The sequence below is a fragment of the Danio rerio genome, chromosome 15 (genome assembly GCF_049306965.1).
Source record: "Danio rerio strain Tuebingen ecotype United States chromosome 15, GRCz12tu, whole genome shotgun sequence".
Classification (NCBI taxonomy): domain Eukaryota; kingdom Metazoa; phylum Chordata; class Actinopteri; order Cypriniformes; family Danionidae; genus Danio; species Danio rerio.
Window position 1 is genome coordinate 9,317,678 of NC_133190.1, and position 23,501 is coordinate 9,341,178.

The 23,501-nt window shown below is 36.9% G+C and overlaps 1 protein-coding gene across 3 annotated transcripts; it reads right to left on the reverse strand.

Annotated features, from left to right (window-relative positions):
- Positions 1-3,311: 3,311 nt before the first annotated feature.
- Positions 3,312-23,066, reverse strand: bach1a (BTB and CNC homology 1, basic leucine zipper transcription factor 1 a). Of its 3 annotated transcripts, NM_001040313.2 has the most exon segments (6): positions 5,853-6,783; positions 6,981-7,892; positions 14,101-14,307; positions 16,709-17,938; positions 21,275-21,529; positions 22,927-23,052. In NM_001040313.2, coding segments are annotated over 4 exon segments (2,031 nt in total). In that variant the 5' UTR covers positions 21,515-21,529; positions 22,927-23,052; the 3' UTR covers positions 5,853-6,783; positions 6,981-7,538.
- Between the last annotated feature and the right edge of the window lie 435 nt (positions 23,067-23,501).

Consider the following 23,501-nt stretch of genomic DNA (forward strand, 5'->3'; position numbering starts at 1 on the left):
TAGTACGTCTCCAAAGGTTTTGAAAACAAAAAGCATACGTTAATTCTTTTAATTTATAGTGGGTTATTTATTAAGAATCTGTACTGTATATGACACGGGCCAGCAAGTTATAACTTTCTGCAGTGGTATACAAGTGTCAAATTATTATTATTATTATTATTATTATTATTATTATTATTATTATTATTATTATTATCATTATCATTATCATCAACATCATCATAATCATTAATATTATTTTTAAATTATATATTTTTTTCATTTGTAATACATAATAATAAAATAATAATAATTATCATCATCATCATCATCCTCATGATCATCATTAGTATTATTAATACTATTATTAAATTACAATTTTTTCGTTTCCTAATACATAACAAATATAAAATTAAATTTTATAATAAATCGCCTCAGTATTTATTTTTTCATTTTGATTTATATATGATATTAGAATACGTGTTAGCTTTTGTAAGTGATTTGTTTTAGAATGAGTTATGTCATTCTCAATAATATTTGTAAAGTAAACATATACGTGCCATTTACATATATTTCAGTTAATATAGAAAACGAGTGCATGTTTTAACCAAAACTAATATTGGATTTTATTTAAAATGTGTGTTTGTGTAAAACAATATAATTTGCACAAAGATATGATAGGGTTTTTCTGTAAAGAAGTAGTTCCTCCGCCACGTTTAGAGCGTCATTATGGGCGTTTTATGTTATAACTAACATGGTTCAAGCGATGGATCTGCGAGAAACTATGCGTCTTGGGAAACATTCATCACTACATAGTTCTTTTCCCAAACGATGCATCATACCATGATAGTTCAGCCGTGAGTTACGTCGTTGTTTGGGAAACGCACCCCTGAATGATTCTAAAAGCCACCAACTACTCTTAAATACAAATGGTTTGTAAATAATGCAATATTTAATTTAATAATGAACAATTAATAAGTAATGAAAGTGGAAAATACAATTAAGCACATTATAAATGTGCTTATGAGTCAAGAATAGAGCATTTATTGCATTTGTATTTATAAATTGCTTACTAACATCTATTAATGCAGTGGAAAATTTAAGCATGAGCAATACGGGCAATCGCCCAGGGCAGCGAGGGCGGCACGAGGAGACGGTCATCGTGAGTAAAAAAAAAACGAGCCCCAGTAAAAGCTTTGAGATACCATTTACTTTATGCAAGCATATTAATTTAGAGAGGAAATCCCAGAATAAAGATGTTATTGGTCATTCGCATTTATGTCTTTTGCACTCGCAAGCATGTTACTCTCTATGTGCAACCGAAACAACGCTGTTGAAATCAAACTGACGCATGCACGCAGAAAACGATTCCCGCTTGCCTTACCCGCTGCTCGGCTCCTGGTGTGAATCACGGTTATTGACCTTCTCGGCAATGAAACACTAATATTAATAGCAATTAATATTAATATTGATGCAAACAATTATTTAAGTGATCACTCTAGTTGAGTCTTTCTTTACATTGTTCTCCAGTTACATTTACGATTGATTTCTATTATTTATTTAGAATATCAATTGTATATTGATAACAGATGCGTAGCAATTGGAGAGGACGGGGGGCATCCGTTTGGGGTGGTTCGCCCAGGGTGCCATTTAAACTAGAATCACCACTGTATTAATGTAGACTTAATAATTCACAAATAACGAATTAACTTCATGCTAATGCTTAATAAACCATTCATAGTGTAAAAAAGTGTTACCAAAAAACGTTTTACAACATTCTTGGAGTGTATATTCTAAGAACAATCATGTTATATAAAATAAAATTGCTTCATTTACTCTCCCGCTTGTGGTTTCAATCATTTAAAAGTTTCTTTTGATGAACATAAAAGAAGATATTTTGAAGAATGCTGGTTGCTGGGACCCATCAACTTCAATTAGGAAAAATACAATGGAAGTCAATGGAAGCAACTAGTAGTTGCAACCCGGGCTCATTGTGGAAATGTAGTCCAGCGGACGTTTCTGGAGACCGCGGAATACGTCCCGGCGGGTACGTACGGCTGCAGTTTTTGTTTTTGCGAATCCGCGAGAGGCCGCTGTTGTGTGCTTTTTCTCATCTCGAACGTCTCTTGCGAGTGCGGTTCGCGCCCGCGCTGTTCTCGCGTCAACCCGCCAGAGGCCGCTGTCCGACTGACCGGATGATTGACTGCGCGACCGGCCAGTCGGCTGACCGCCGTCCTCTTTCCCTCAACCCAACCAATTTTACCGATCGACCCGCCCGCCCGCTCGCTTCCCTGAACCCGAGCAACGGTTTACAAAAGGCGTCCAAAAAAATAAAAGCCCTGATTTTTTTTTGTTTTTTTTATTCCACCACGTTTTCGGATTTCGTTCTCAGCCTGTCACGAAACTCGCTCACTTAATTTTTGGGATTCTGTTTTTGTCTTCCCTGATTGCTGGAACTGCTCTCCCCCGGACTCGAAACCGATCGCCGTGGTCGACTCCTCCTCTCCGCGTCTCTCGAGCCTGCCGACGTTACACGGTGAGCTGAGTGGACAAACGGATTGCAGCAAAAAAATAAATGCAGCAGTACGTACCTCCCGGGACGTATTCCGCTGTCTCCAGAAACGTCCGCGGGACTACGTTTTCAGAATGAGCTTGGGTTGAGTATTTTTCAAGATATATTCTTCATAAGAAAGAAACACACGCAGATTTTTTAACAAGTGAAAGATGAGTAAATGATGACAGTATTTCTTAAATATCCACATTGTTAGCTGAAATTTGCTTTTTATATAATTTCATTGACTTTGACATGAAATAAACAAACAAATTATCTTATGTCTATCAGGCTAAGCTGGCTATTTTATCCATCACCACAAAACAAAAAAAGGGATTTAACAATTAACAGTCATTTATCTGGCTGAATGGCTTCTGTCAAAACTAAACAACACTCCATTCGAGAAAGTACACATTTTAGATTAGTTTTGTGAACTTAACATACTAAAATATAAGCTTTTTATTGTAAACACTGGTCCACAGTTGCACTTTCCATGAACTAAACATTTAAAACAGAGCTCGGGGAAAGACAGCAATCATGTGGCAGCCTTAGAGAGGGTTGTGAAATCCCTGTGTTTATGAAACCCTACCATGACCTTCGTATCTCACTCAATTATATGCATCAGCTCTTCAACAGCGACCCCAGAGAAAAGCACTTTTAAAGCCGAGATATTCTTTGCCTTACACTGAAAATGTTGTGTGCTTGAATAATTGAAAAGCTTGATTTATTTGATCAGTCTCTCAACACATTACTATTGGCAATCACAACAAGTGGGGGGATATACATTATTGACATTTTATTTGCTACCATTTTACAAAATCTGAAACAAATAGTGAATTATACAGTGCATTCTAGGTGTACATGACAGTATTTTGGTTACAGGGTTAAAACAACAAAAGGCACAAGTAACGATACTAAAACAGCAAAATATTACATTGAAATGAATATTAGTATTTATCAAAGCATTGAAGTCAACATGAAACAGCATTCATTTTACTTTCATAATGTTAACAATCATGTAGGATATTTGGTGAGGAAAAAAGGAAAGCAGGAATTTATTCTCAGTACAAAAATAAAAACATTTTTAGCACAAGAAGGATGAAAACAAAGACTAAATTTCTACCGATAAGGTGATTTCAAAGATTATTATTATTATTATTTATTAAAAAATCATGCACAGTAAGACTAGAAATGGAAAATGAAAGTAAATAGGATCAACTTTGAGTACACCTTGACTTTGAAACTGACCTTTTCTAAACTTAATTCACTGTAACAAGCAAAAAGTGAACGGCATCCATGTACTTTAATACATTTTTCACAAACCCTACATACTTGTGAAATAAAATATACATGGCAGTTATTTAAATGTTGTTCTAACTATGACAGTCAGAATTATTAGCCCCCCTTTTATTTATTTATTTATTTATTTATTTTTTATATATTTCTCAAATGATGATTAACAGAGCAAGGACATTTTCACAGTGTGTTTTTCGACTAGAATAAAAGCAGTTTTTAATTTTTAATTAACCATTTTAATGTCAAAATTATTAGCCCCTTTAATCTATATTTTTTTCTCAATAGTCTACAGAACAAACCATCGTTATACAATAACTTGCCTAATTACCCTAACCTGCCTAGTTAACCTTATTAACCTAGTTAAGCTTTTAAATGTCACTTTAAGCTGTACAGAAATGTCTTGAAAAAAATCTAGTCAAAATTTTTTTTACTGTCATCATGGCAAAGATAAAATAAATCTGTTATTAGAAATGAATTATTAAAACTATTATGTTTAGTAATGTGTTCAAAAATCTCTCAGTTAAACAGAAACTGGGGGGAAAATAAACAGGGGTGCTAATAATTCTGACTTCAACTGTATATGCATATATGAATACTTGAAAACAAACAGTGATGCATATTCAATACACAATTCTCATGCCGGCAATGCCAAAGAAGTACTAGGCTACACTGGAATGTAATTATACTGTATGCCCTACATAATGAAATCATAACTCATAAACATTAATAAGAGAATCACAAAGATTGTCCACGGTGGCAGTGTAAGTAAAATTAATGCTAGGATTGGAAATTCATCCACGGGTCATTCCTTTTATGCGAAGCATTTTCATGTCTCCATTTTGCAAACACATATTTGGGTAAAAAAAAAAGGTTGGCCTTTTTAGTGTGAGTTGACAATGTAACAATTAATAAAATAAAACTTAAAATCCCAAAAGTTCAATTCTTTATTTAATTTATCTATTGTTTTGATCGCGAGTCTTTTTACAGATATTTCATATTTTCACCACCCCATTCCACTGTTGGATTCAGATTACACAATATTTTATAGGTTAAACTTGTTGTTAATGTTTTGAAAAAAAAAAACAAAAAAAAACAACTTTTTATCCAACCAAACAAAGTGTGAAATGTATGAAAATTTCGACAGAGACGATTGCTTGAGAGCATCGGAGGCCGATGTCGAGTGACTGCCTGCCCGACTGACTGAATGATTGACTAGGCGACCGGCCAATCGGCCGACACACCCTCCTCCTCCCCTATACCCAACCGGTTTTACCGATTGACCCGCCCGCCCGCTCGTTTCCCTAAACCCAAGCAACGATTTACAAAAGCCGTCCAGTAAAAGAAAAGCCCTCGTCTGATTTTGACTGTTTTCAGATTTCACCACATTCTCACCCTGTTATGAACTCGTTCACTTTGTTGTTTGGATTCTGTTATGGTCTAACTTGATTTCTGGAGCCGCTCTTCCCCAGACTCGAACCCGGTCGTCGCAGTCACCTCTGCTCCGGGTCTCCACTCCGCCAACGTACACGACGAGCTAATTGGACAAATTGGTTGCGGCGGGAATGCCCTCCACACAGAGGTGAGTTGTCAGCTGGCGAGCGCGAAGAGGAGTTGCGTCACACCGCCCCGTAGCGTTCTCTTAAAACAAATTAAACGCAGCCATGCATACCTCCGGCCACGTAAATCGTGCTCTCCAGAAACGTCTGCGGGACTACGTTTTCAGAATGAGCTTGGGTTGAAAAAAAATTCCAGTAAGTTAGATATTACTTAACAATCATTCAAACATCTTTATCGAAGCCTCTCCACTTAACCGTCAGTCTTGTACATCCAGCATATTTGTAGTTTTTTTAACAATGTTGTAAAACTAATTGTTGTAGTGAACTGAATTCAATGCATTGTGGGTGAAATTAGCAGTTATTATACGCATCTGCACTTTGAATTAGAACACCCATCAGGTGATTGGGGACATATTTTTCTTTTTTTGAATACTGTTTAGGAAGGACAGTGCGCAAATTGGGACAGAGCAGTTATTTGTTGATTTATTTTGCATAGAAAATATTCCTAATTAAATAATACAGTTGCACCACTGCTACTGTTTTTGAGGATGTTTTTGATTCCTGATCTGGACTCTGGGTTTCATGACCCTGGCTATTTACATGGTTGTTGAAAGTACTTAAAAGTACTTGAATATCAGACACATGGACTACTTATTGCTTAAAATCAAACATACAGTAGATCCTTGAAAGTGCTTGAAATAAAATTGTAATAAAATCTGTAAATGGTTTTATTTCAACAATTGTACTTAATTGTCAAAATCAGAATGAAAAAAAGTGAGAAAATCTTCAATAAAAATCTTACAAATAAATCTTGTACAATAACACTGACAAATAATGCACATTTGATTCATATTTCAGAAACCGCATTTGAATTTTACAATTCCTGAATTTAAACAATTTTATAAAAGTTCTTTGAATACGACTTAAAAATGACTTTTTAGTGTAAATATTAAGTGCAAGTGAAATGTTAAGTACAGTAAGGACTTTCATTTTGCTACATATGTGAGGGTATGAATTACAAAGGTGCTTGATTTAAAATGAATGGTGCTTTGAAAAGATCCCTGAATCTGCTGCTCATGAAAGTATGGGAACCCTGTTTCTATTAATGGTCAAAAAACTCTCAGATTTAAAATATCGTAATTTTTGCACTGAAGAGGAGCAAAGGTTATGAACGACAAGAGGGTAATTAATAACAGAAATTAAACTTTAGGAAAAGCCAAAGAAAGTTGAAAATGTCCAACATAAAAGGAATGACCCATTATACGATTGGGTATACTGGAATTTGATACTGGAATTCGATGTCAATTGATGCTGAAATTTTACTGAAAACGTCCATTTACTGCGAACATTTGAGCGATGTTGAGCACATTCTTAAACAGCGCTGATTTGCCATTGTGTTCATTTGTGTGTAAAGTTGAATAAACACGACGTTTATTTAGTAAGCACACTTTATTTTGTTCATTCCCACCTCACACACACGAGACATCTTCAACCGAACTTTTCCCCTCATCAACCCCGCCCCTGCGCGCTCTCTCATTTGTAACCCGGATAACCTTCTTATAGGTCAACAAAGTAGAGAGATAACAACATGTTAACAACGTGTTCAAGTAAACAGATATGACTGTGGCCGTGAAGGCCATCAGCTCACCGAACTCACCGCTGTTTAAGTGTAACCACAGATACAGGGACACTGGAGTGTTTCAAAGTCACGTCGATCAGCTGGTTTGTCTCTAAGCTGACAAACGAGTGATCCGCAGACAAATGACCTTCACAACCAATCACAGTCATTTCTGTTGAGCATGTGAACACAATGGCAAATCAGCGATGTTTAAGAATGTACTTAACAGAGCTCAAATGTTAGCAAGAAATGGACGTTTTTAAAATTTCAGTATCGATTGGTATCGAATCCCAGTATCATGACAACCCTAATATACGACGTAACAGCAAACAAGGAGCAAAAGGCTTAGTCGCATTTCCATACAAACTCCTAGTAGTAGTGCAAAACTGAGTCACATCCATACTTTAGAAACATTACGAAAGTGCACCTATTAAGAAAGTCATGCTCATAAAAGTGTAACTGGTGGCAGCAGAAAAGTAAGCTCATGAGTAACGACCAATCCCTGACCAATCTCAGGCTGCTTTGCTCTGTTTGTACGTCATAGAGCAGGATCTGTAACAGTGCTCTGATCGTGCTCTTCCAGGAAGGCAGAGGGAGACCTGAGTGCTACGGTGTCTCCTTCAGGACATGTTTCTGCCAGAAAGGCGTCCAGGGAGGCGTTTGCTTGGGCGTCCCGCTCTGGGCCAGCCAGGCTCGGGGAGGCCATGGGGGTGAGGAGGATGGATGTAGGACAGTCGGAGGAGACGTACCTGACCAGTGCTTGCAGTTGCTCGGACTGCGGTGAAGAGTCAAGGCTGAGACTCTGACACAGACCTGACAGCTTCTGACGCAAGTCCTCCATGCTGAGCTTCAGCTGGTTGTGGTCTTGAAGCAGTTTCTCCCTTTCGCATTTCTGTGGAGATACCAACACACCAATGATCTACTTTTATATAGTATTTCTGTTTAAGAATTAGCATTCCTTAATGGTGTTACCAAATATATTGATATTTCGATACTGGAATACAATACGTTCTAGCTTTCGGTGAGTATTGATACTGGCTTGTGACCGATGTTGAGATTGAAGTAAAAATTCTGCTGCAAACTTTAAATATTAGCTCATCTTAATTGGCTTTTCCTTCAGTTGAAAGTCTAATGCTGTGTTCACACCAGACATGGAACGCGCGGATAAATCACGCTATTCACGCGTAAATAGCCGCGAGAACATTTGAGGTTACTCGTTTCATTCGCGCGTCAAATCCGCTTCATTCGCGTGTCGAAGTCACTTTAGAACAGACGCGGATTCGCGTGATGGGCAGGGCTTCTGTCTTCCCCGTGACTCTAGCTTCATAGCTATAGGGCTAACATGGATTTTATTAAGAAAATAACAGTGTTAATGTGTTTATAAAGACTGAAAAACAGCGTCGATACGTTTAGGACCGTGTCTGAGTCCACTACATGCTTTCAGAGGTGCATCCAGCTCTGTGAGCTCATAAACTCCTCCAGAAACTGAACCTGGATGACGAAGACTTTCAGCGGTGCTTCTGACAGAGCCAAGCCCAGTTTGATGACTTGTTGTCGGTGTCGCCTGGAGGATTTCCCCCGGGATGCCATCAACAGGTTCTACGTCACAATCACGCCCCTACAAGAGCAAGCTTCTGATTGGTTAACGCGGCGCGAATGTCTGCTGAAGTTCAGATTTTCGAACTCGAAAGATTCACGTGAAACGCGAATTAAGCGCGGCAAACGCGCAAAACTCTCAATTCGCAATTCACATAATTCGCGTCGCGCAATAAAGCAGGATGTCTATTCGCGCGTTTGCATTGATTTAACATGTAAATCACTCGCGATTGACGCGGGTTCCACGTCTGGTGTGAACGCAGCATTAGGGTGCTTTCACACCTGTAAATCGATTCAGTTGTTCCGAAACAGGGATTAAAATTATTACATTGTTGCTCTTTACTCTTGGTGCAGTTCTCTTTCACACTGCAAAGAGTTTCACGATTTATTTGGCAGAATCCCGCTCAGCTGTCAGGGGGGGGTGGTGGTTTGGTGGTTTTTGACGGAGTGCACGTGACATGTCTGAAGAGCAAGGGGGATGCGGTGGGGAGGGGTGAGAAGGGTGCACAACATATTTGAAGACCGGAAAGGAGACACTCGATTACCAGGAGATTATCACATATGCCAAACGAACCGTGCTAACTGGATAAACGAGACAAAAGTCTAGGTGTGAAAGCACCCTGAACATTGGCATACAGACAAAGTAACTTTCGTTTTTGAAGAGAGCGACTTTAGTGTTAAAGCAATGGACACACACAATTGGCTGGAAAAATACACACACGCACTAGAACCACTCTTGTAGGCCTATTCAATATTAATTTATTTAAAAATTCAGTGTGAAATAATGCACAAGCAATATAGGTTGTTTACAATCACATGGTTCTGGTGATGTGCAAAATTCAGATGGAGGGCAGGAAGTAAAAAACTGAAAGGGAAATTCTGTATTTTTTGCGATTTATACCTTATTTCAACATAGATATAAATAGAAAATAACCATATGTTGGGTATAATCCTTACATTATGAAGTTTTCTACTGAACTAAAATATATCTGCCAGTCATCAAGGCGGTAGACACTGTATAAGCAATTACATTACATGAAAAAATACTCAAATACTATAGTGTTTGGAAGCAAACTATAGATAATTACTTCAATTAAACTGTCGTAGTAATTATATGTTAATGATTTAATGATGTTATGTGAAAGTATGATTGCTGTTGTTTTGAGATTGCAAGCAGAGCAGCCTACAGACTCATTGCGAGTGTTGAAGCTGGCTTCTGCTATCTTCAGTAAACTTTCTTTTTAATTGGATCTCTGACTCTGGTTCTTTCTCATCGGACAGACTGGTCATTTTTGGGCTAAAACTGTATAATTCTCCTACAATGTAAAGTCGTTTGAAGCAACAATTTGGAAGTTGATCCCAAAAGACCACTAAATGGAGACAAATCTGTCAAAAACAAAAAAGTGTAATTTTCTTTTCAACAAAAGCTAGAATAAATGAATATCTTGGATGACAAAGCGGAGAGTAAACTATTAGGAAATTGAACAATATAAGAAAGTGAACAATATTAGAAATTGCACTTTTTTTATAAAACTGTTAACATGACAATAATGAAATGTGTGCCTAGGTTTAACTGTTAAAAAAATAATGGTAAATAATGAGGATGCTCATTTAGGTTTATTTTACCAACCGAAAACAGCTCGTTAACCGAATATTAACCGTTATCAGATTATTATTAAAATATTACTTAATTTTAGAAAAGAATTGACGTGTCCATTTTTTGTGACACATTAGATACTGCATTTTAATATACTGATTTTATTAACATGCGAACAGCAGCATACAGAATTTTCAACTGCATAGAAAAAATAATTAACTACATAAAAATAATAAAATAAATATGCCAGCCCTAGATATTTTTCGCTTAAAAGAAAAATTTAGATTACAAAACGAAAACACTCACTGAAAACTCACTTTCATTTGATTGAAAAATGAAAAAGATGTGACTGACCTGACGTAACGCGACTTTTATGCTAAGGGTTGAGTTTTATTTCAATTGCGAGCACACAATGCACATCGGCATAATGTGATGCACGCAGGGTGCATAAGCAGAGCGCAAAAAACACTTGTGTAAACTATTCAAAAAATGCCCTTCTCAACGCAAAAATCCCTTTCGGCAAAAAGCATAGAATCACCATGAGGCGACACTCTAGTGAGATTTGGGAAACAGCCACTAGATGGCACAGCGCCCATTTTTGAATGAAAATTCCAATAGAACAACAGCATATTATAAGTCTGTAAAATAAACTATTAAAAGTGCTGATGATAGTAATAGTAAGTGTTGTATTGTCGTCTTTTAGGTTGTATCTCAGCTTTAATGCGCTTTTTAAATAAATAAACAAAAAACAAAGCAGCTGCTTGCCATCGCAGCAGCAATAAGATCCAATAGATGGCCAATTGCTTTGAATCCAAAATGGTAGAATCCGGGGCTATTGCTGTTGCAATGGAACGTTCTATTGAGTGTGGCGTCTTGGTCATTCTAAGCCCTTTGCTTTCGGTGATCAGCCCTTTATGCAAAATTTAAAAATATATTAATAATTTTTAAAAATTGTTTAACTGATAACATTAATTGGTTACAAACGCACCCTTTGGTAAATCAGTTATTTTAAACATTCCTCTTACGTTAAGTATTAGCTTATTACAGAAACTTTTAACAATTGTCATTAAATCAAGTAACTACAAACTGACAATTAATAAACCAAAAAAGTGACAAAACAGAAAAAACATTAATAATACAAAGTTATAATATTATTATAGGGGTGTCAAAATTAATTGTTTCTTCGGTGCACCGCGATGAAGACGCGGACAATTCGGTATCAGTTCAGTAATAATCATAACCGGTTATTATGTACTGACGTCATTTATCTCCTATGCGCTCTGTCGCGAGGGAGGTGAGCGCGATTATTTACAACACTCAGCCAACTCAGGGCCGGCCCATGGCATAGGCACCATAGGCAAATGCTAAGGGCGCTGTATATCCAGTGGGGCGCCAGAAATGAGCGCAGTTCAGTTAGTTTTGTTTTCGATATTGCTGACACATTCAGTTATAGACGGCAATAACTCAAAAACCTCTTACCCTAAAAAGATCTAAAGTGGGTTTCCTACAAAAAGACAAAGCTGGTTATGTTCCACAGCTGTCTTTCTTTTTTTCCGCTCGACATTACAAGCACTACTCCTTTTGAGCCCTCGCAATATGTGTTTAGCTGGGAGAGCTCGCGCTGAGAGGAGCTGTCAGTAAGGGGCCGTCGGAAAAGTGCTTCTTTTTTTCATTTTTTTCGTTTTCTGCTCCGCTCAGCGCGAGCTCTCCCTGTTGCGAGGGCTTAAGGGTTTGTGTGCGCGCGTGTGTGTGTGTGTTTGTTTATTTGTTTGGTGCTGTCTATGTTTGTGTATGTGTTTGAATGAGAGACAGTGTGGTGCTGTGTGTCTGTGTATTTATACAGACAGCTTGTTATAGCCTCCCCCCTAAAATTTAACACTGTATATAGAAAGCATCGTCAATGCACCGTGATGCACCAAGATATCGAATTGAAACGAAGGCATGATAATCGTAACCGAACCAAACCGTGAGACTAGTATAGGTTCACACCTCTATATTATTATTATTATTATTTAGTAAAAACTAAAAGCATAATCTAAAATATATTTTTGTAATCTTTTTAAAACATCAACTAAATTAATAATAAATGTCTTTTAATAAATTTTTAAATCTAAAGTAACAAAAGATAGCAAACATTAGATTAAAATACTGTGAGTATGCAAGATCTACATTAATAACACACATTTTAATATGAATAGCAAGCAATTCTGTCACAATAGCATGGTTACAGTTAGTGTTATTAGTTATGCCTAGTTCACACTAGAGGATTTTAAGCCTGATTTGAAAGTTAACGAGCTCGCCGACAGATCGGGCTGTGATCGGGAAGAAATCTGCGGGTGCTCGGCGCTCCCCGCTCTTTATGTGTGAACTACTGAACAACGCATCAACAAGGCTCGCTGACGCGTCGCCGACACCTCGCAGACGGAAATCCAACATTCAGCATGCTGAATATTCCAGAGCAGTCGGCCGACTCAACCCCACGTGTGGTCAGATGTAGTAACGAGCTGCAGCCAATGAGAGAGCATATCAGCATGAGCTGAATGCCTGTGTGTTCAGGAGCTCAGCAGAAACATCTGTGATTGGTCAGAATGGGCATCAACGCACTCGCTTCATTCTGCGTTAGCACAGACATGAGAGTAGGCTATATTAACAGTGGAACTAGAATTCTGTAACTATTAGAATTACCATACTGCTCATTCTGACCGTTCTCATATAAAACGCCATACTGTCACAACATATTTACATTCAAAGCTATTATTGAGATATTAAAATTAAGCTTTGAATGTTTGGCATCATATTTAATGACACTATTACCCTAAAAATATAATATTTTTTGGTAATACAGCCTATAAATATGTAGTTAAGATACTAAAACACTTAAAGGTCTTGGCTTTCATTTTCACTTTCAAACAGGAGCTATTTAACAGCACAGAATATGCTGTTTTGAAAGATATCTGAAGTAAATTGATGTTTTTGCCATCAGAAAGTTTTGTTTATGTTAACAGGAAGTTGCCAGGCAAGAAAATGCACACATATTTAAAGTCACAGCAAAAAGTATCAGACATGCATGCAGTCATTTTGACCAATATGGTAATTTAAGGCAGAAATGCTCAGTTCTTTACTGTTTTGTAATAATAAAAAATAACAATGTCAGAAAGAAATACACTGATAGTTAGAAAATGGCAGGGTGTTGTAAATATGTTAGTTTTATTTCAAAGAGTTATAAAATTACAAAAATTAAAAACTCTCTGTATATCTATCCACTGGAACCTTGCAGATGAGTGGATAATCCGCTGATAAATCAGCTGATTTGACGATGTCTTTAAATGCTTTCTCCAAAGCTTGAAATGCTGTCAGTGATGTCATCAGCACACAAGCAGCCAATAGTGTTCAGCTTTTTCTGACGACTCCTCCCTCAAAATTTCATTGGCTGTGGTTTGGTAGCTTGAATGAGCTGATGGGGAATGAGTTTTTGTCAGATCATGTAGTGTGTGACCCCCCTCTTGTGGATCGTTCACGGAGTGTTGCGTAGTGTGAACACCACAGAGATTAAAAGACACAAAGTCAAGTCATGTAGTGTGAACAGCACAGCGATCTGCTGATGTTTAAAATCCTGTAGTGTGAACTAGGCTTTACTTATCCATGATAAATGCTTGTGATTGGTGGACTTAAAAGGCTGGATTCTTCTAACTGGATTGCTGTTGCGCAAAGTTACAGCTTGCTTGAAACTCGTTTAAAATCACTAACACAATGAGCATGCAGCATGTTGTTTAATTTCATTAAACCTTCAAAAAAACGTTTACATTAGAAATCAACCTAATCCCTCTAAGCTTATTCCATCACAAATGAACTAAAACATGGGTAAATGGGGTCCAAACATGAACAGTATGTAAAAACAAACATATACCAGTTTCTTGATGTCTCCTTCCAGACGGTAAATGCAGTCTAACTTCCTCTTGCGACAGCGCTGCGCAGCCACGCGATTCTTACTCCGCCGTCTTACATCTTGAACATACTCCAGCTGTTCTGGGGTCAGCTGCTCGCGTTTCAACATCTGCAGGAACGCTCTCCGGGTCATGCTGGAAATCTGCTCCACAAGGAAAGGCAAATCCACCTGGAAAGAAAACAGAGACGGCAACACTGCATTACTGAGGATTCCAGCGATGTTCAGCCAAGAGTTGGGTTACATTGTTTTTTTTAGAAAAGTGAAACTTTTAATTTGAGAATATTCAGGGAATATTAATTGAGCATGAAATGTACTGTATATTGCAAAAACTTTCTCTAACTTCATTTAGTTTTGCAACTGTGAGTTGGGAGACTGCAATAATGACAAAAAGATATACAGTTAAAGTCAGAATTATTAGCCCCCCCTTTGAATTTTTATTTCCCTTTTGAATTTTTCCTAAATGATGTTTAACTGTGCAAGGAAATTTGTCTGTCTGAAAATATTTTTTCTTCTGGAGAAAGTCTTATTTGTTTTATTTTGGCTAGAATAAAAGCAGTTTTAATTAAAAAAAACATTTTGGGGACAAAATTATTAGCCCCTTTAAGTAATTTTTTTTTCGATGGGATTTTAGTGTCTTGAAAAGTGTCTGGAAAAATATCTAGTCAAAAATTATTTACTGTCATCATGGCAAAGATAAAATAAATCAGTTATTAGAAATGAGTTATTAAAACTATTATGTTCAGAAATGTGTTGAAAAAATCTTCTCTCCGTTAAACAGAATTTGGGGGAAAAAATTTAACAAGGGGGAGAATAATTCAGGGGGGCTAATAATTCTGACTTCAACTGCATAGCTAGATATATTATTTGGAGATTTCTTTAGTAAAGATAATTAAAAATATAAATATTTGTTGGCGACTTATGGAAAACTATTTAACAGCAAATCAACCAGTAGGTGGCAACAAGCATCTGACTTAATAAGTGATTCACTAATGCATTGAGGCTGCATTTACACTGCAGATTGTGTTGGTCAATTCTGATTTTGTGTCTGTATGCGATTTTTTTGCTAACCTGCTTACATTATCTTTTAAAAAGGGACCCATATCCTATTGTCTGCATTTACACTGCACATAACAAAGGCGCAATGACCAGAAAAAAAAAAAGAGCAGGCGCATAGTTTTGAAACAAATCTTTACGCTTAAACAAAATGTATTATTTATAGGCTAATGGATGACTGTGCGTACAAGAAGTTTCCCTATGCACGAGAGTGAAAGCGAAAGTAAACAATGAGGAGGCTCATCTGTCATTCTCACGCTGTAGATGCTCTGTTTAACTGTTTTCTCTCTAATGAAGGGTTCAGTTTTTCCACTTACAGAGTCCGCCATGTAAATAGCAAATGCGCTAATGGCGCAACGCAACTGACTCTTAAAGGGAATGAGAGATGAGACTCTGACTGATTTATTCCCAAAACACACCTATAACTCATTAAGAAAATAAGCTCAACCATTTTAGACCATGCGCCATGGCGCAAAGCGAATTTTTCCGTCCTTATATTAGCAAAAGTGGATTCTGACACGCCATTAATGGGTTTGCGCCCAGCGCTTTGCGCATGGATCGTCAAAATATAAATGTGTGATATGCTTATCTAATAAATGAACAGCGCATTACACACTAACTATCCTTCGACTTGGGTCCCTGATTTGTCAGGGGTCACTACAGCGGAATGAACCGCCAATTACTCTGGCATATGAGTTTTAAGCAGGGGATGCCTTTCTAGCAACATGAACAGTGCATTATTGTTGTCGAAAAAAAGACGAGATTAAAAAGTAGTCAAAACAACAAACTAACCAAAATGTCTCTTTGTTAATATCTGCTGCACTTCGCTGTTCATTCATTCAGTCTCATTACTGGCGAAGCAGACCTGTCTAGTTTCTGTTTGTGTCAAAATAATGTCTGTTCATGAAATTAACACTGGACCCCAGATTATAACTAACTGTTAGTGTAGTCACGATACTGGAATTTTGGTTGTTAACGGTACCGGTTTTTAAAAAATATCCTGTTAACATTTGAGCAATGCTGCGTGCATACTTAAAAACCGCAGATAGGCCTTTGTGTTCACGTGCTTTACGGAAATTACTGTGATTGGCCAGGAAGATCATCAGATCACCGAACTTCACCGCCATTAACCAAATGCAAACCCAGATATAAGATTGTTTTATGACACTAGAGCAAAGTCTCGAAGATCAGTCGATTCATCAGCAGATCGGTTATATTTTAAGCTCATAAACAGACAAGCTGATCTTTGACAGCTTTTTAAACACTCTCTGGTGAATGTTACGTGATGCATCATGTATATACAATGTTTTCTAATGCGCATTCATGAGGTATGGATTAGGATGGCGACTTGCATGGAGGGACCGGATGTTCACTTTCAGTGCTATCAGGCTAATGTTAGCATCCCAGATCTCCTACATTGTACCTTTAATACTTTTAAATAATAAATTTATTAGTGTAATGGTTCTTTTCCTCTAACACTTTATCCATCACTGACCTCGAGTGCTCCTATCCTCACCTCCTCCTGTGGTTGTTCGCTGCTGCCACATCGTCCACAATCTCCATCCGAATCACACTCAGAGTTTTCCCTGGAGTTAATGGGGGACAAGCAGGCACTGTCTCTGGTGTCCTCTTTAGACAGAGCATCCCCTCCAGAATCTGGTCTGTTGTTGGAGCTCAGGTCTCTCAGGAAAGGACAATCATCGGGCGCAGCTCCCAGATCCAGATGCTTCAGCCAGTGGAAGTCCGAGCCATTTCCTGCAGATGCCTGGTCGATGGACTCCAGCGGCAGAGGCTCATTCAAAGAGGAACTCAAATCCGGCCAAAAACCTTTCGCAAGATGTTCAGCAACTTCCCTTTCCACTGTGCTTCGTTCATTGCTGCTATCTTTAGGAGTCAGTTCAGAAAACTTCTGTTCGTTGGACTCAAACGCCTCATTGTTGTTGGTGCCAATGCCACTGAGGCCTGGAGAACTGGAAATCCCATCCAAAACCCCAATGGATTCTGTAGAATTCAGAGGACAGAGTTGGCTGCAGTTGGAGGACGGCAGTAGAGATCCTTCTTCTTGGTCAAAGTGGCCTGCCGTTGTGTTGGCTATGCTATCAGTACACGGTTCACAATGGATGTCCATAGCTAATTCCTTCTGGAATTCCTCCTCCATTGCTAAAATGTCCCCGCCACCACAGGCAGCTGCAGCTGAAGGCAGTTTCTCGTTGTCATTGGTGGTTGAAACGGACAGGAATGGACAAACTTGTCCAGGCGCCATTGAAGAGGAAGGCAACTGAGGGCCACAGTTCTGCAAGCAAAACTGGTCTTGACCATCACTCATGTGGTATGAAGATGGTCTTGCGTAGAGCGTGGATAACTCTAACTGCATGTCTTTCTCATTTGAGATGGTAGGACATTCTTTTGGACTTTCTACAGAGGATGATGGAGGTGCAGCTGGCATGACACTTCCTGCATCCCGAGGTATGTGATCTTCTCCAGTTTCAGGGTTTTGATCATTAGGACTGGAGATGGCTTGGGAATTCTCATGAGAAACCTGGCTCTTGCTTTTGCCGTTCCCTTTTTTAGAGGTTCCACCTTTGGCAGAAAACCTGGGGACGAGGAATTCAAAGCAGGCTTCATCAAGGTTTTGAAATCCAAGAACTCGGGCACACCTTTGGATCTCCAGGATGTTTTCTTTTGTGAAGTGAAGTTTCGCAGTGTAGGCGAACTGCAGAAGAGGCTCAAATCCTTCCACCGTGACCTTGAAAGATTAATGATCTAGTTACAATTGCTGCATGAATAAATTACGCACAAATTGCATTACTTGCTGTAACTTAATTTGGCCAAATTAATCCCAATATATGAAGCATAATTGGACAGCACTGCAGTGTAAACAATCTTTAAAGGAATAGTTCACACAATAATTTACACTCTGTCATCATTTACTCGCCCTCTTGTCTCACCAATCCTGTATAAAAGTCTCTTTTGTTGTATAAAAGGAAATGTTAGACTGTTCACACTTTTACCGTACAGTTAAAGGTAATCAGTAAGAATGTGGTTATTGTGGTAAATGTTGGAAAAACATTTTAATATGTGCTTAAAATAATATACAAGTAATACTTTAAGGAAGATTTAAGTTGTTTTAAGGTGTTTTTTTACACATTACTTTTTATTTAATGTAAACCAGCATAACATTTTTGAAGCCTCATGACATTTTACAATATGAACTAACTTTGGCTTATTAAAATGGTCTCATATTTACAGAATGACCTTGAGTTATAATTAACTGCAGGAATCTTCTCTGAAAAAGAATGTATATGTTTTTTCTTTATGTTGATTAGACCACATGACACAGATTGTGCACACAGATAGATTAAATAAATATAATATAAATAATGCAATATATAATCATTTAAATGACAAATATATTCAAATAAAAATGTGTACAATTTTATTATTAATATTTAATAATAATAATAATAATAATAATAATGATAGGCGACGCAGTGGCGTAGTAGGTAGTGCTGTCGCCTCACGGCAAGAAGATCGCTGGGTCGAACACAGGCTAAGTTGGCATTTCTGTGTGGAGTTTGCATGTTCTCCCTGTGTTCGCGTGGGTTTCCTACGGGTGCTCCGGTTTCCCCCACAGTCCAAAGACATGCGGTACAGGTGAATTGGGCAGGCTAAATTGTCCGTAGTGTATAAGTGTGTGTGTGAATGTGTGTGTGGATGTTTTCCAGAGATGGGTTGCGGCTGGAAGGGCATCCGCTGCATAAAAATTTGCTGGATAAGCTGGCGGTTCATTCCGCTGTGGCGACCCCGGATTAATAAAGGGACTAAGCTGAGAAGAAAATAATTAATTAATGAATTTATAATAATAATAATAATAATAATAACAATGTTTCTTCTTAAACAATACCTGCAATTGCAGGAATCTGTATTATTTTTTTCAAACGATATTCAAAGGAATTTTAGAAAAATAAACATCAGAGCTCTCATAACAGAAAACTGTATGTGTGTTTAATTTATAGCATCAAATTCAAAGACAGAAATATTTTTTCCACACACAGTAAAATGTTTCCTGTTTAAATTATTATTATTTTCCTGGGCAAACTATTTTTACCATGATTTACAGAAAACACACGATTATGGTATTCACTAGGGCTGCACAATATATTGTTTCAGCATCGATATCGCAATATGTGCATCCGCAGAAGTCACTTCGCAGTCGCAACAGCCTTTCATGCAGGTGTCGGCACATACTGAGTTTTGCAAGTTGACAAAACTAAAGTTATTATAATATGATGATGATCATATTTCGGATAAGGATCGCTATGAAGCAGAAAGGAGGAATGATGAGTCAGGGAGGTAAGACTAAATAAAGCTCTCTATGAGTCGGGAGAAGATATTTCTATAAAACATAACAGTTTTTTTGTATACAATATAATTCTATAGAAATTCCTGCAAAAGATTTCATAAATTATCTTAGCATATCACTCCAATTGTGTCTTTCCAAATATATTGAAGATTGATTTCTCTTATTTAGTTAGAGTATAAATTGTATAATAACATTAATTATAATAATCAAAATACTTTTATTTATTGAAAATAAATATAAATATATTTTTTTCAATATTTATTTATAATAAACATTATAAATAAGTGGGAGTGAGAGCTTTTGAGGAGCGGCTATGGTCCTGGTCCTCAATGCAAAAGACTGCAAAATACTGGTGCATAATTATGCATAATTATGAATTTTTCTCGTCAAAGTATTACCAGAATATAAATTTTTTTACACAAATTTCATTCTTTAAAATCTTTAAAAAATCTTTACAAAAAAAATTATATATATATGAAGCATCTGGATCTGGGAGCTGCGCCCGATGATTGTCTTTTCCTGAGAGACCTGAGCTCCACCAACAGACCGGATTCTGGAGGGGATGCTCTGTCCAAAAAGGACACCAGAGACAGTGCCTGCTTGTCCCCTTTATCAATATATAAAGATATATATATATATATATATATATATATATATTGCTTGACTTTGTGGACATTCTGAATGTTGACTGGATTTAAAATAAACCTTCATTGAATCCATATTTGTGCTTCTTTTGACTTAATATAATATGCAACTCAAAGCATAAACATTATTACATTAATATTTACGCTAATCCATCTCCTAACCCCACCCCGAAAAAACTGCCCACCTGGGATTTATGTCAGCCCACCCTTCTGTGGTTGGCTAGAACCGGGCGTGACACGCGGATGCCAATGATGTCTACTTTAGTGAACAGAACCTGCATAGACTGTGAATAACAGGTAATAACGTTGTAAATAACATTCAGTTTGTTGCGCAGTTGCACACTGGGGTATGGGGTATGATTTGCGCGTGTGTGTGTGTTTTTCCTTAAAATTACGACAGCCATGACATGAGCACACTCAGCAGTAATATTGAAACATCATTTAAATGATCATATCACTTTTAAAATTGTGATTATAGCAATAATTTGATGTTATTTTTTCTTCCATAGAGAACACAAAGAGTTGTGGATGACAATAACTGTTTACTGGGGCTATATAGTGTTGATTAAATGACAAATGTTCAAGTCTACCATTCCAAGTCTATACAAAATGTAGCATTTTAACCAACAGTAGACCTACGGCCTAATGTTATTAGTGTTGCTTAACATATGGGTGAGAAATAAAAATAATAATAGCCTACTCATATTAACTTTTACATCTACAGAATCGTGAGAAAATCGTGATTTTTATATTAAACAAAAAAATTGGGATTGTCATTTTAGCCAGAATTATGCAGCCCTAAAGTACAAACAATTTGCCGAAAGAAGATGGAATGATATTCGCCTATTTCTTTTTATCGTTAATTTTTTTTTTTACTTAGAATCGCAGATTTTTGTATAAATATCTTTCACATTAGATATATGAACTTAATATTCATTCATACATGAGTAAATGATGACAAAATGTACAGTAAACGCATCAATTAAAACTATAAAAAAAAAACATAACAAAAAAAACAGCATAACAATAGGTTTCTCAAAACCACTAAGCCATCCATCAGCATATCAAACATTACCTCATCCGGCAAGCTGACAGTGGGGTTTGCTTGGCTGTGGTTTGTCAGTCTGGTGTAAAAATAGTGGCTGCAGGAAGCCAGCACAGAAGAGTGTGCTCGAAAGCTCCTGCGCTCCACTTCAACAGTCACATCACACAAGAGCTCTTTCTGTCTGAGCTCCTCCAGCGAGCGCAGAACATGATGGCTGTGAACAGCGGACTGGAAGGTGAAAACAGAGGTCCGGGGGCCATCCACAGACATGACGCAGGGCTTTAGCTATGAAACAACACACACACACACACGTTCATACAGTACATATGCAACTGTGTAACAAAGAGGAAATAAAGAAATTGGTGCATTATGTTACACCCGGATGGTGTGATGCACCAGTCAATACAAGGCATTTATGGGCACACATTGTATGAATATTCATTTACAATTACAGCATGTAGAATATAAAATATGGAAAAATACATACTTGTGAATTTGGAGATTTTGGGCTTACATAAAGTGATTTTTCAGTAGGGAAAACATTCAAAAATACTTTGAATTGCTTTTTTCGTCCAACTTTATCAGTTTTTGTCTGTATACTTCAATTGCAATATATATTTATAAATTCATTTTTCTTTAAATGTCTTTTGCTTTTCATAAATCTCCACTTCAGCAGCTCTAGAGTTTTTTAGTATTTATTTTTATAAGAAAACATTGTGTTTTGTTTCATGCTTGTATTAAAGGTCATTTATTTTACCCCTTTATCAAGATTTTTTACAATTTTTAAATGTATTTGTATTGCCTTATTGGAAATGTAATATTTCCCAGGTAAAAGCCAAGTTCTATTCCAGTCAACCAAGTAAAAAGTACTTCCAGTAAAACTTTCATATAGAAGGAATTTTTCCTTTTAAATTGAGAAGTTCGACACATAAACTTATAGTTTCATTTCTTGTCAGAGAACAGACTAACACCTTTTATTAAGGGAACGAATATCCACTGAGCTCCTTGGGTTAAATGAACTAAACCGGGTGATATTACTTTACCCACTTTATTAAATTATTTTTATGTAAACATAACATTTTACAAAACAACTTGGGTTCCAAAACTGCTTACAATAAGTCTCTCAGCCGGGAAAGCGTGGTGATAAACATTAGTTAATTTGTAATTACCATTTTCCTTATGAAGACCATAGACTACGACGCAATGTCTAGTCTTGACAGAACTTTAATGATAGTACTTTCACGTAAAAAGAGTAGCAATTAGCACAAGTAAACAGACTCACTGAGCATGACTCTGCAAAAAAAAAAAAAAAAGTAACGTTAACGCTAAAAACGACGACTAGATAAAAACTGACCATTCTGTATATTTGTCAATCATATAGTTCCCAAACAGAAACGCAATAATAGTTAGCGTTGAATCGATTTGTCAACAAAAGCCAATATAAGTGCAGCTCTGCAAACATTTGTTTTGCTTGCATGGATAACATTGCTTAACTCCAGTAACGTTACATGGAGATTCCCATTTTGCTAACCTGTCACAGTGGTTGGCATGTAAAAAATAAATAAATAAGGAACTAACTTAGCTAGCTGTTTATAGAGAGTGATGTACAGTTTAATCTACGTTAATCATAATCTTGTTTACATGTAGAGTTCGTAAGTTTTAGAGAAGAATATAAAACGCACCTGACATATCACTGGACATCAGAAGCCGTCAAAATTCCAGCTTTGTCCATCGCTTTTGCAGTCTAAAAGTTAAATCGGATTAAAGTTTGACAGAGAAAGGGCTCCATAATGTCTACACGCCTGTCATGTGACTGTGCAGTGCTGCAGCGAGAGTGCGCGTCATAGCACGCACAGCACGTACTGCGTTTGCGTCTGAAAGAGCCACGCCCACTGCGAGCTCAGAGAACTTTTTTTTAAATATGAAAAAATAGATAAATAATAATGAAAAACATGACGAAATAATAAACATGCACCATAATATTTTTATTACATTTGCCAAATTTCAAGTATGGTGTTGGGAATTAATTATAAAACAAATATTATGTATGTATTTAAAAAGACTTTTCTTTATATAAATATATAATGAATGAAAAAATAAAAATAAAAACATGAAAGTAAATAAAAATGAACATTATTATTCTTATTTAATCATCAATTACTATCAATTAAAACGCTGTCAATTAATTATTAAAACTTGTATATTATATATTTGTTTTCTATATATAAATTTAGAAAATTCATACATGTTTTATTTG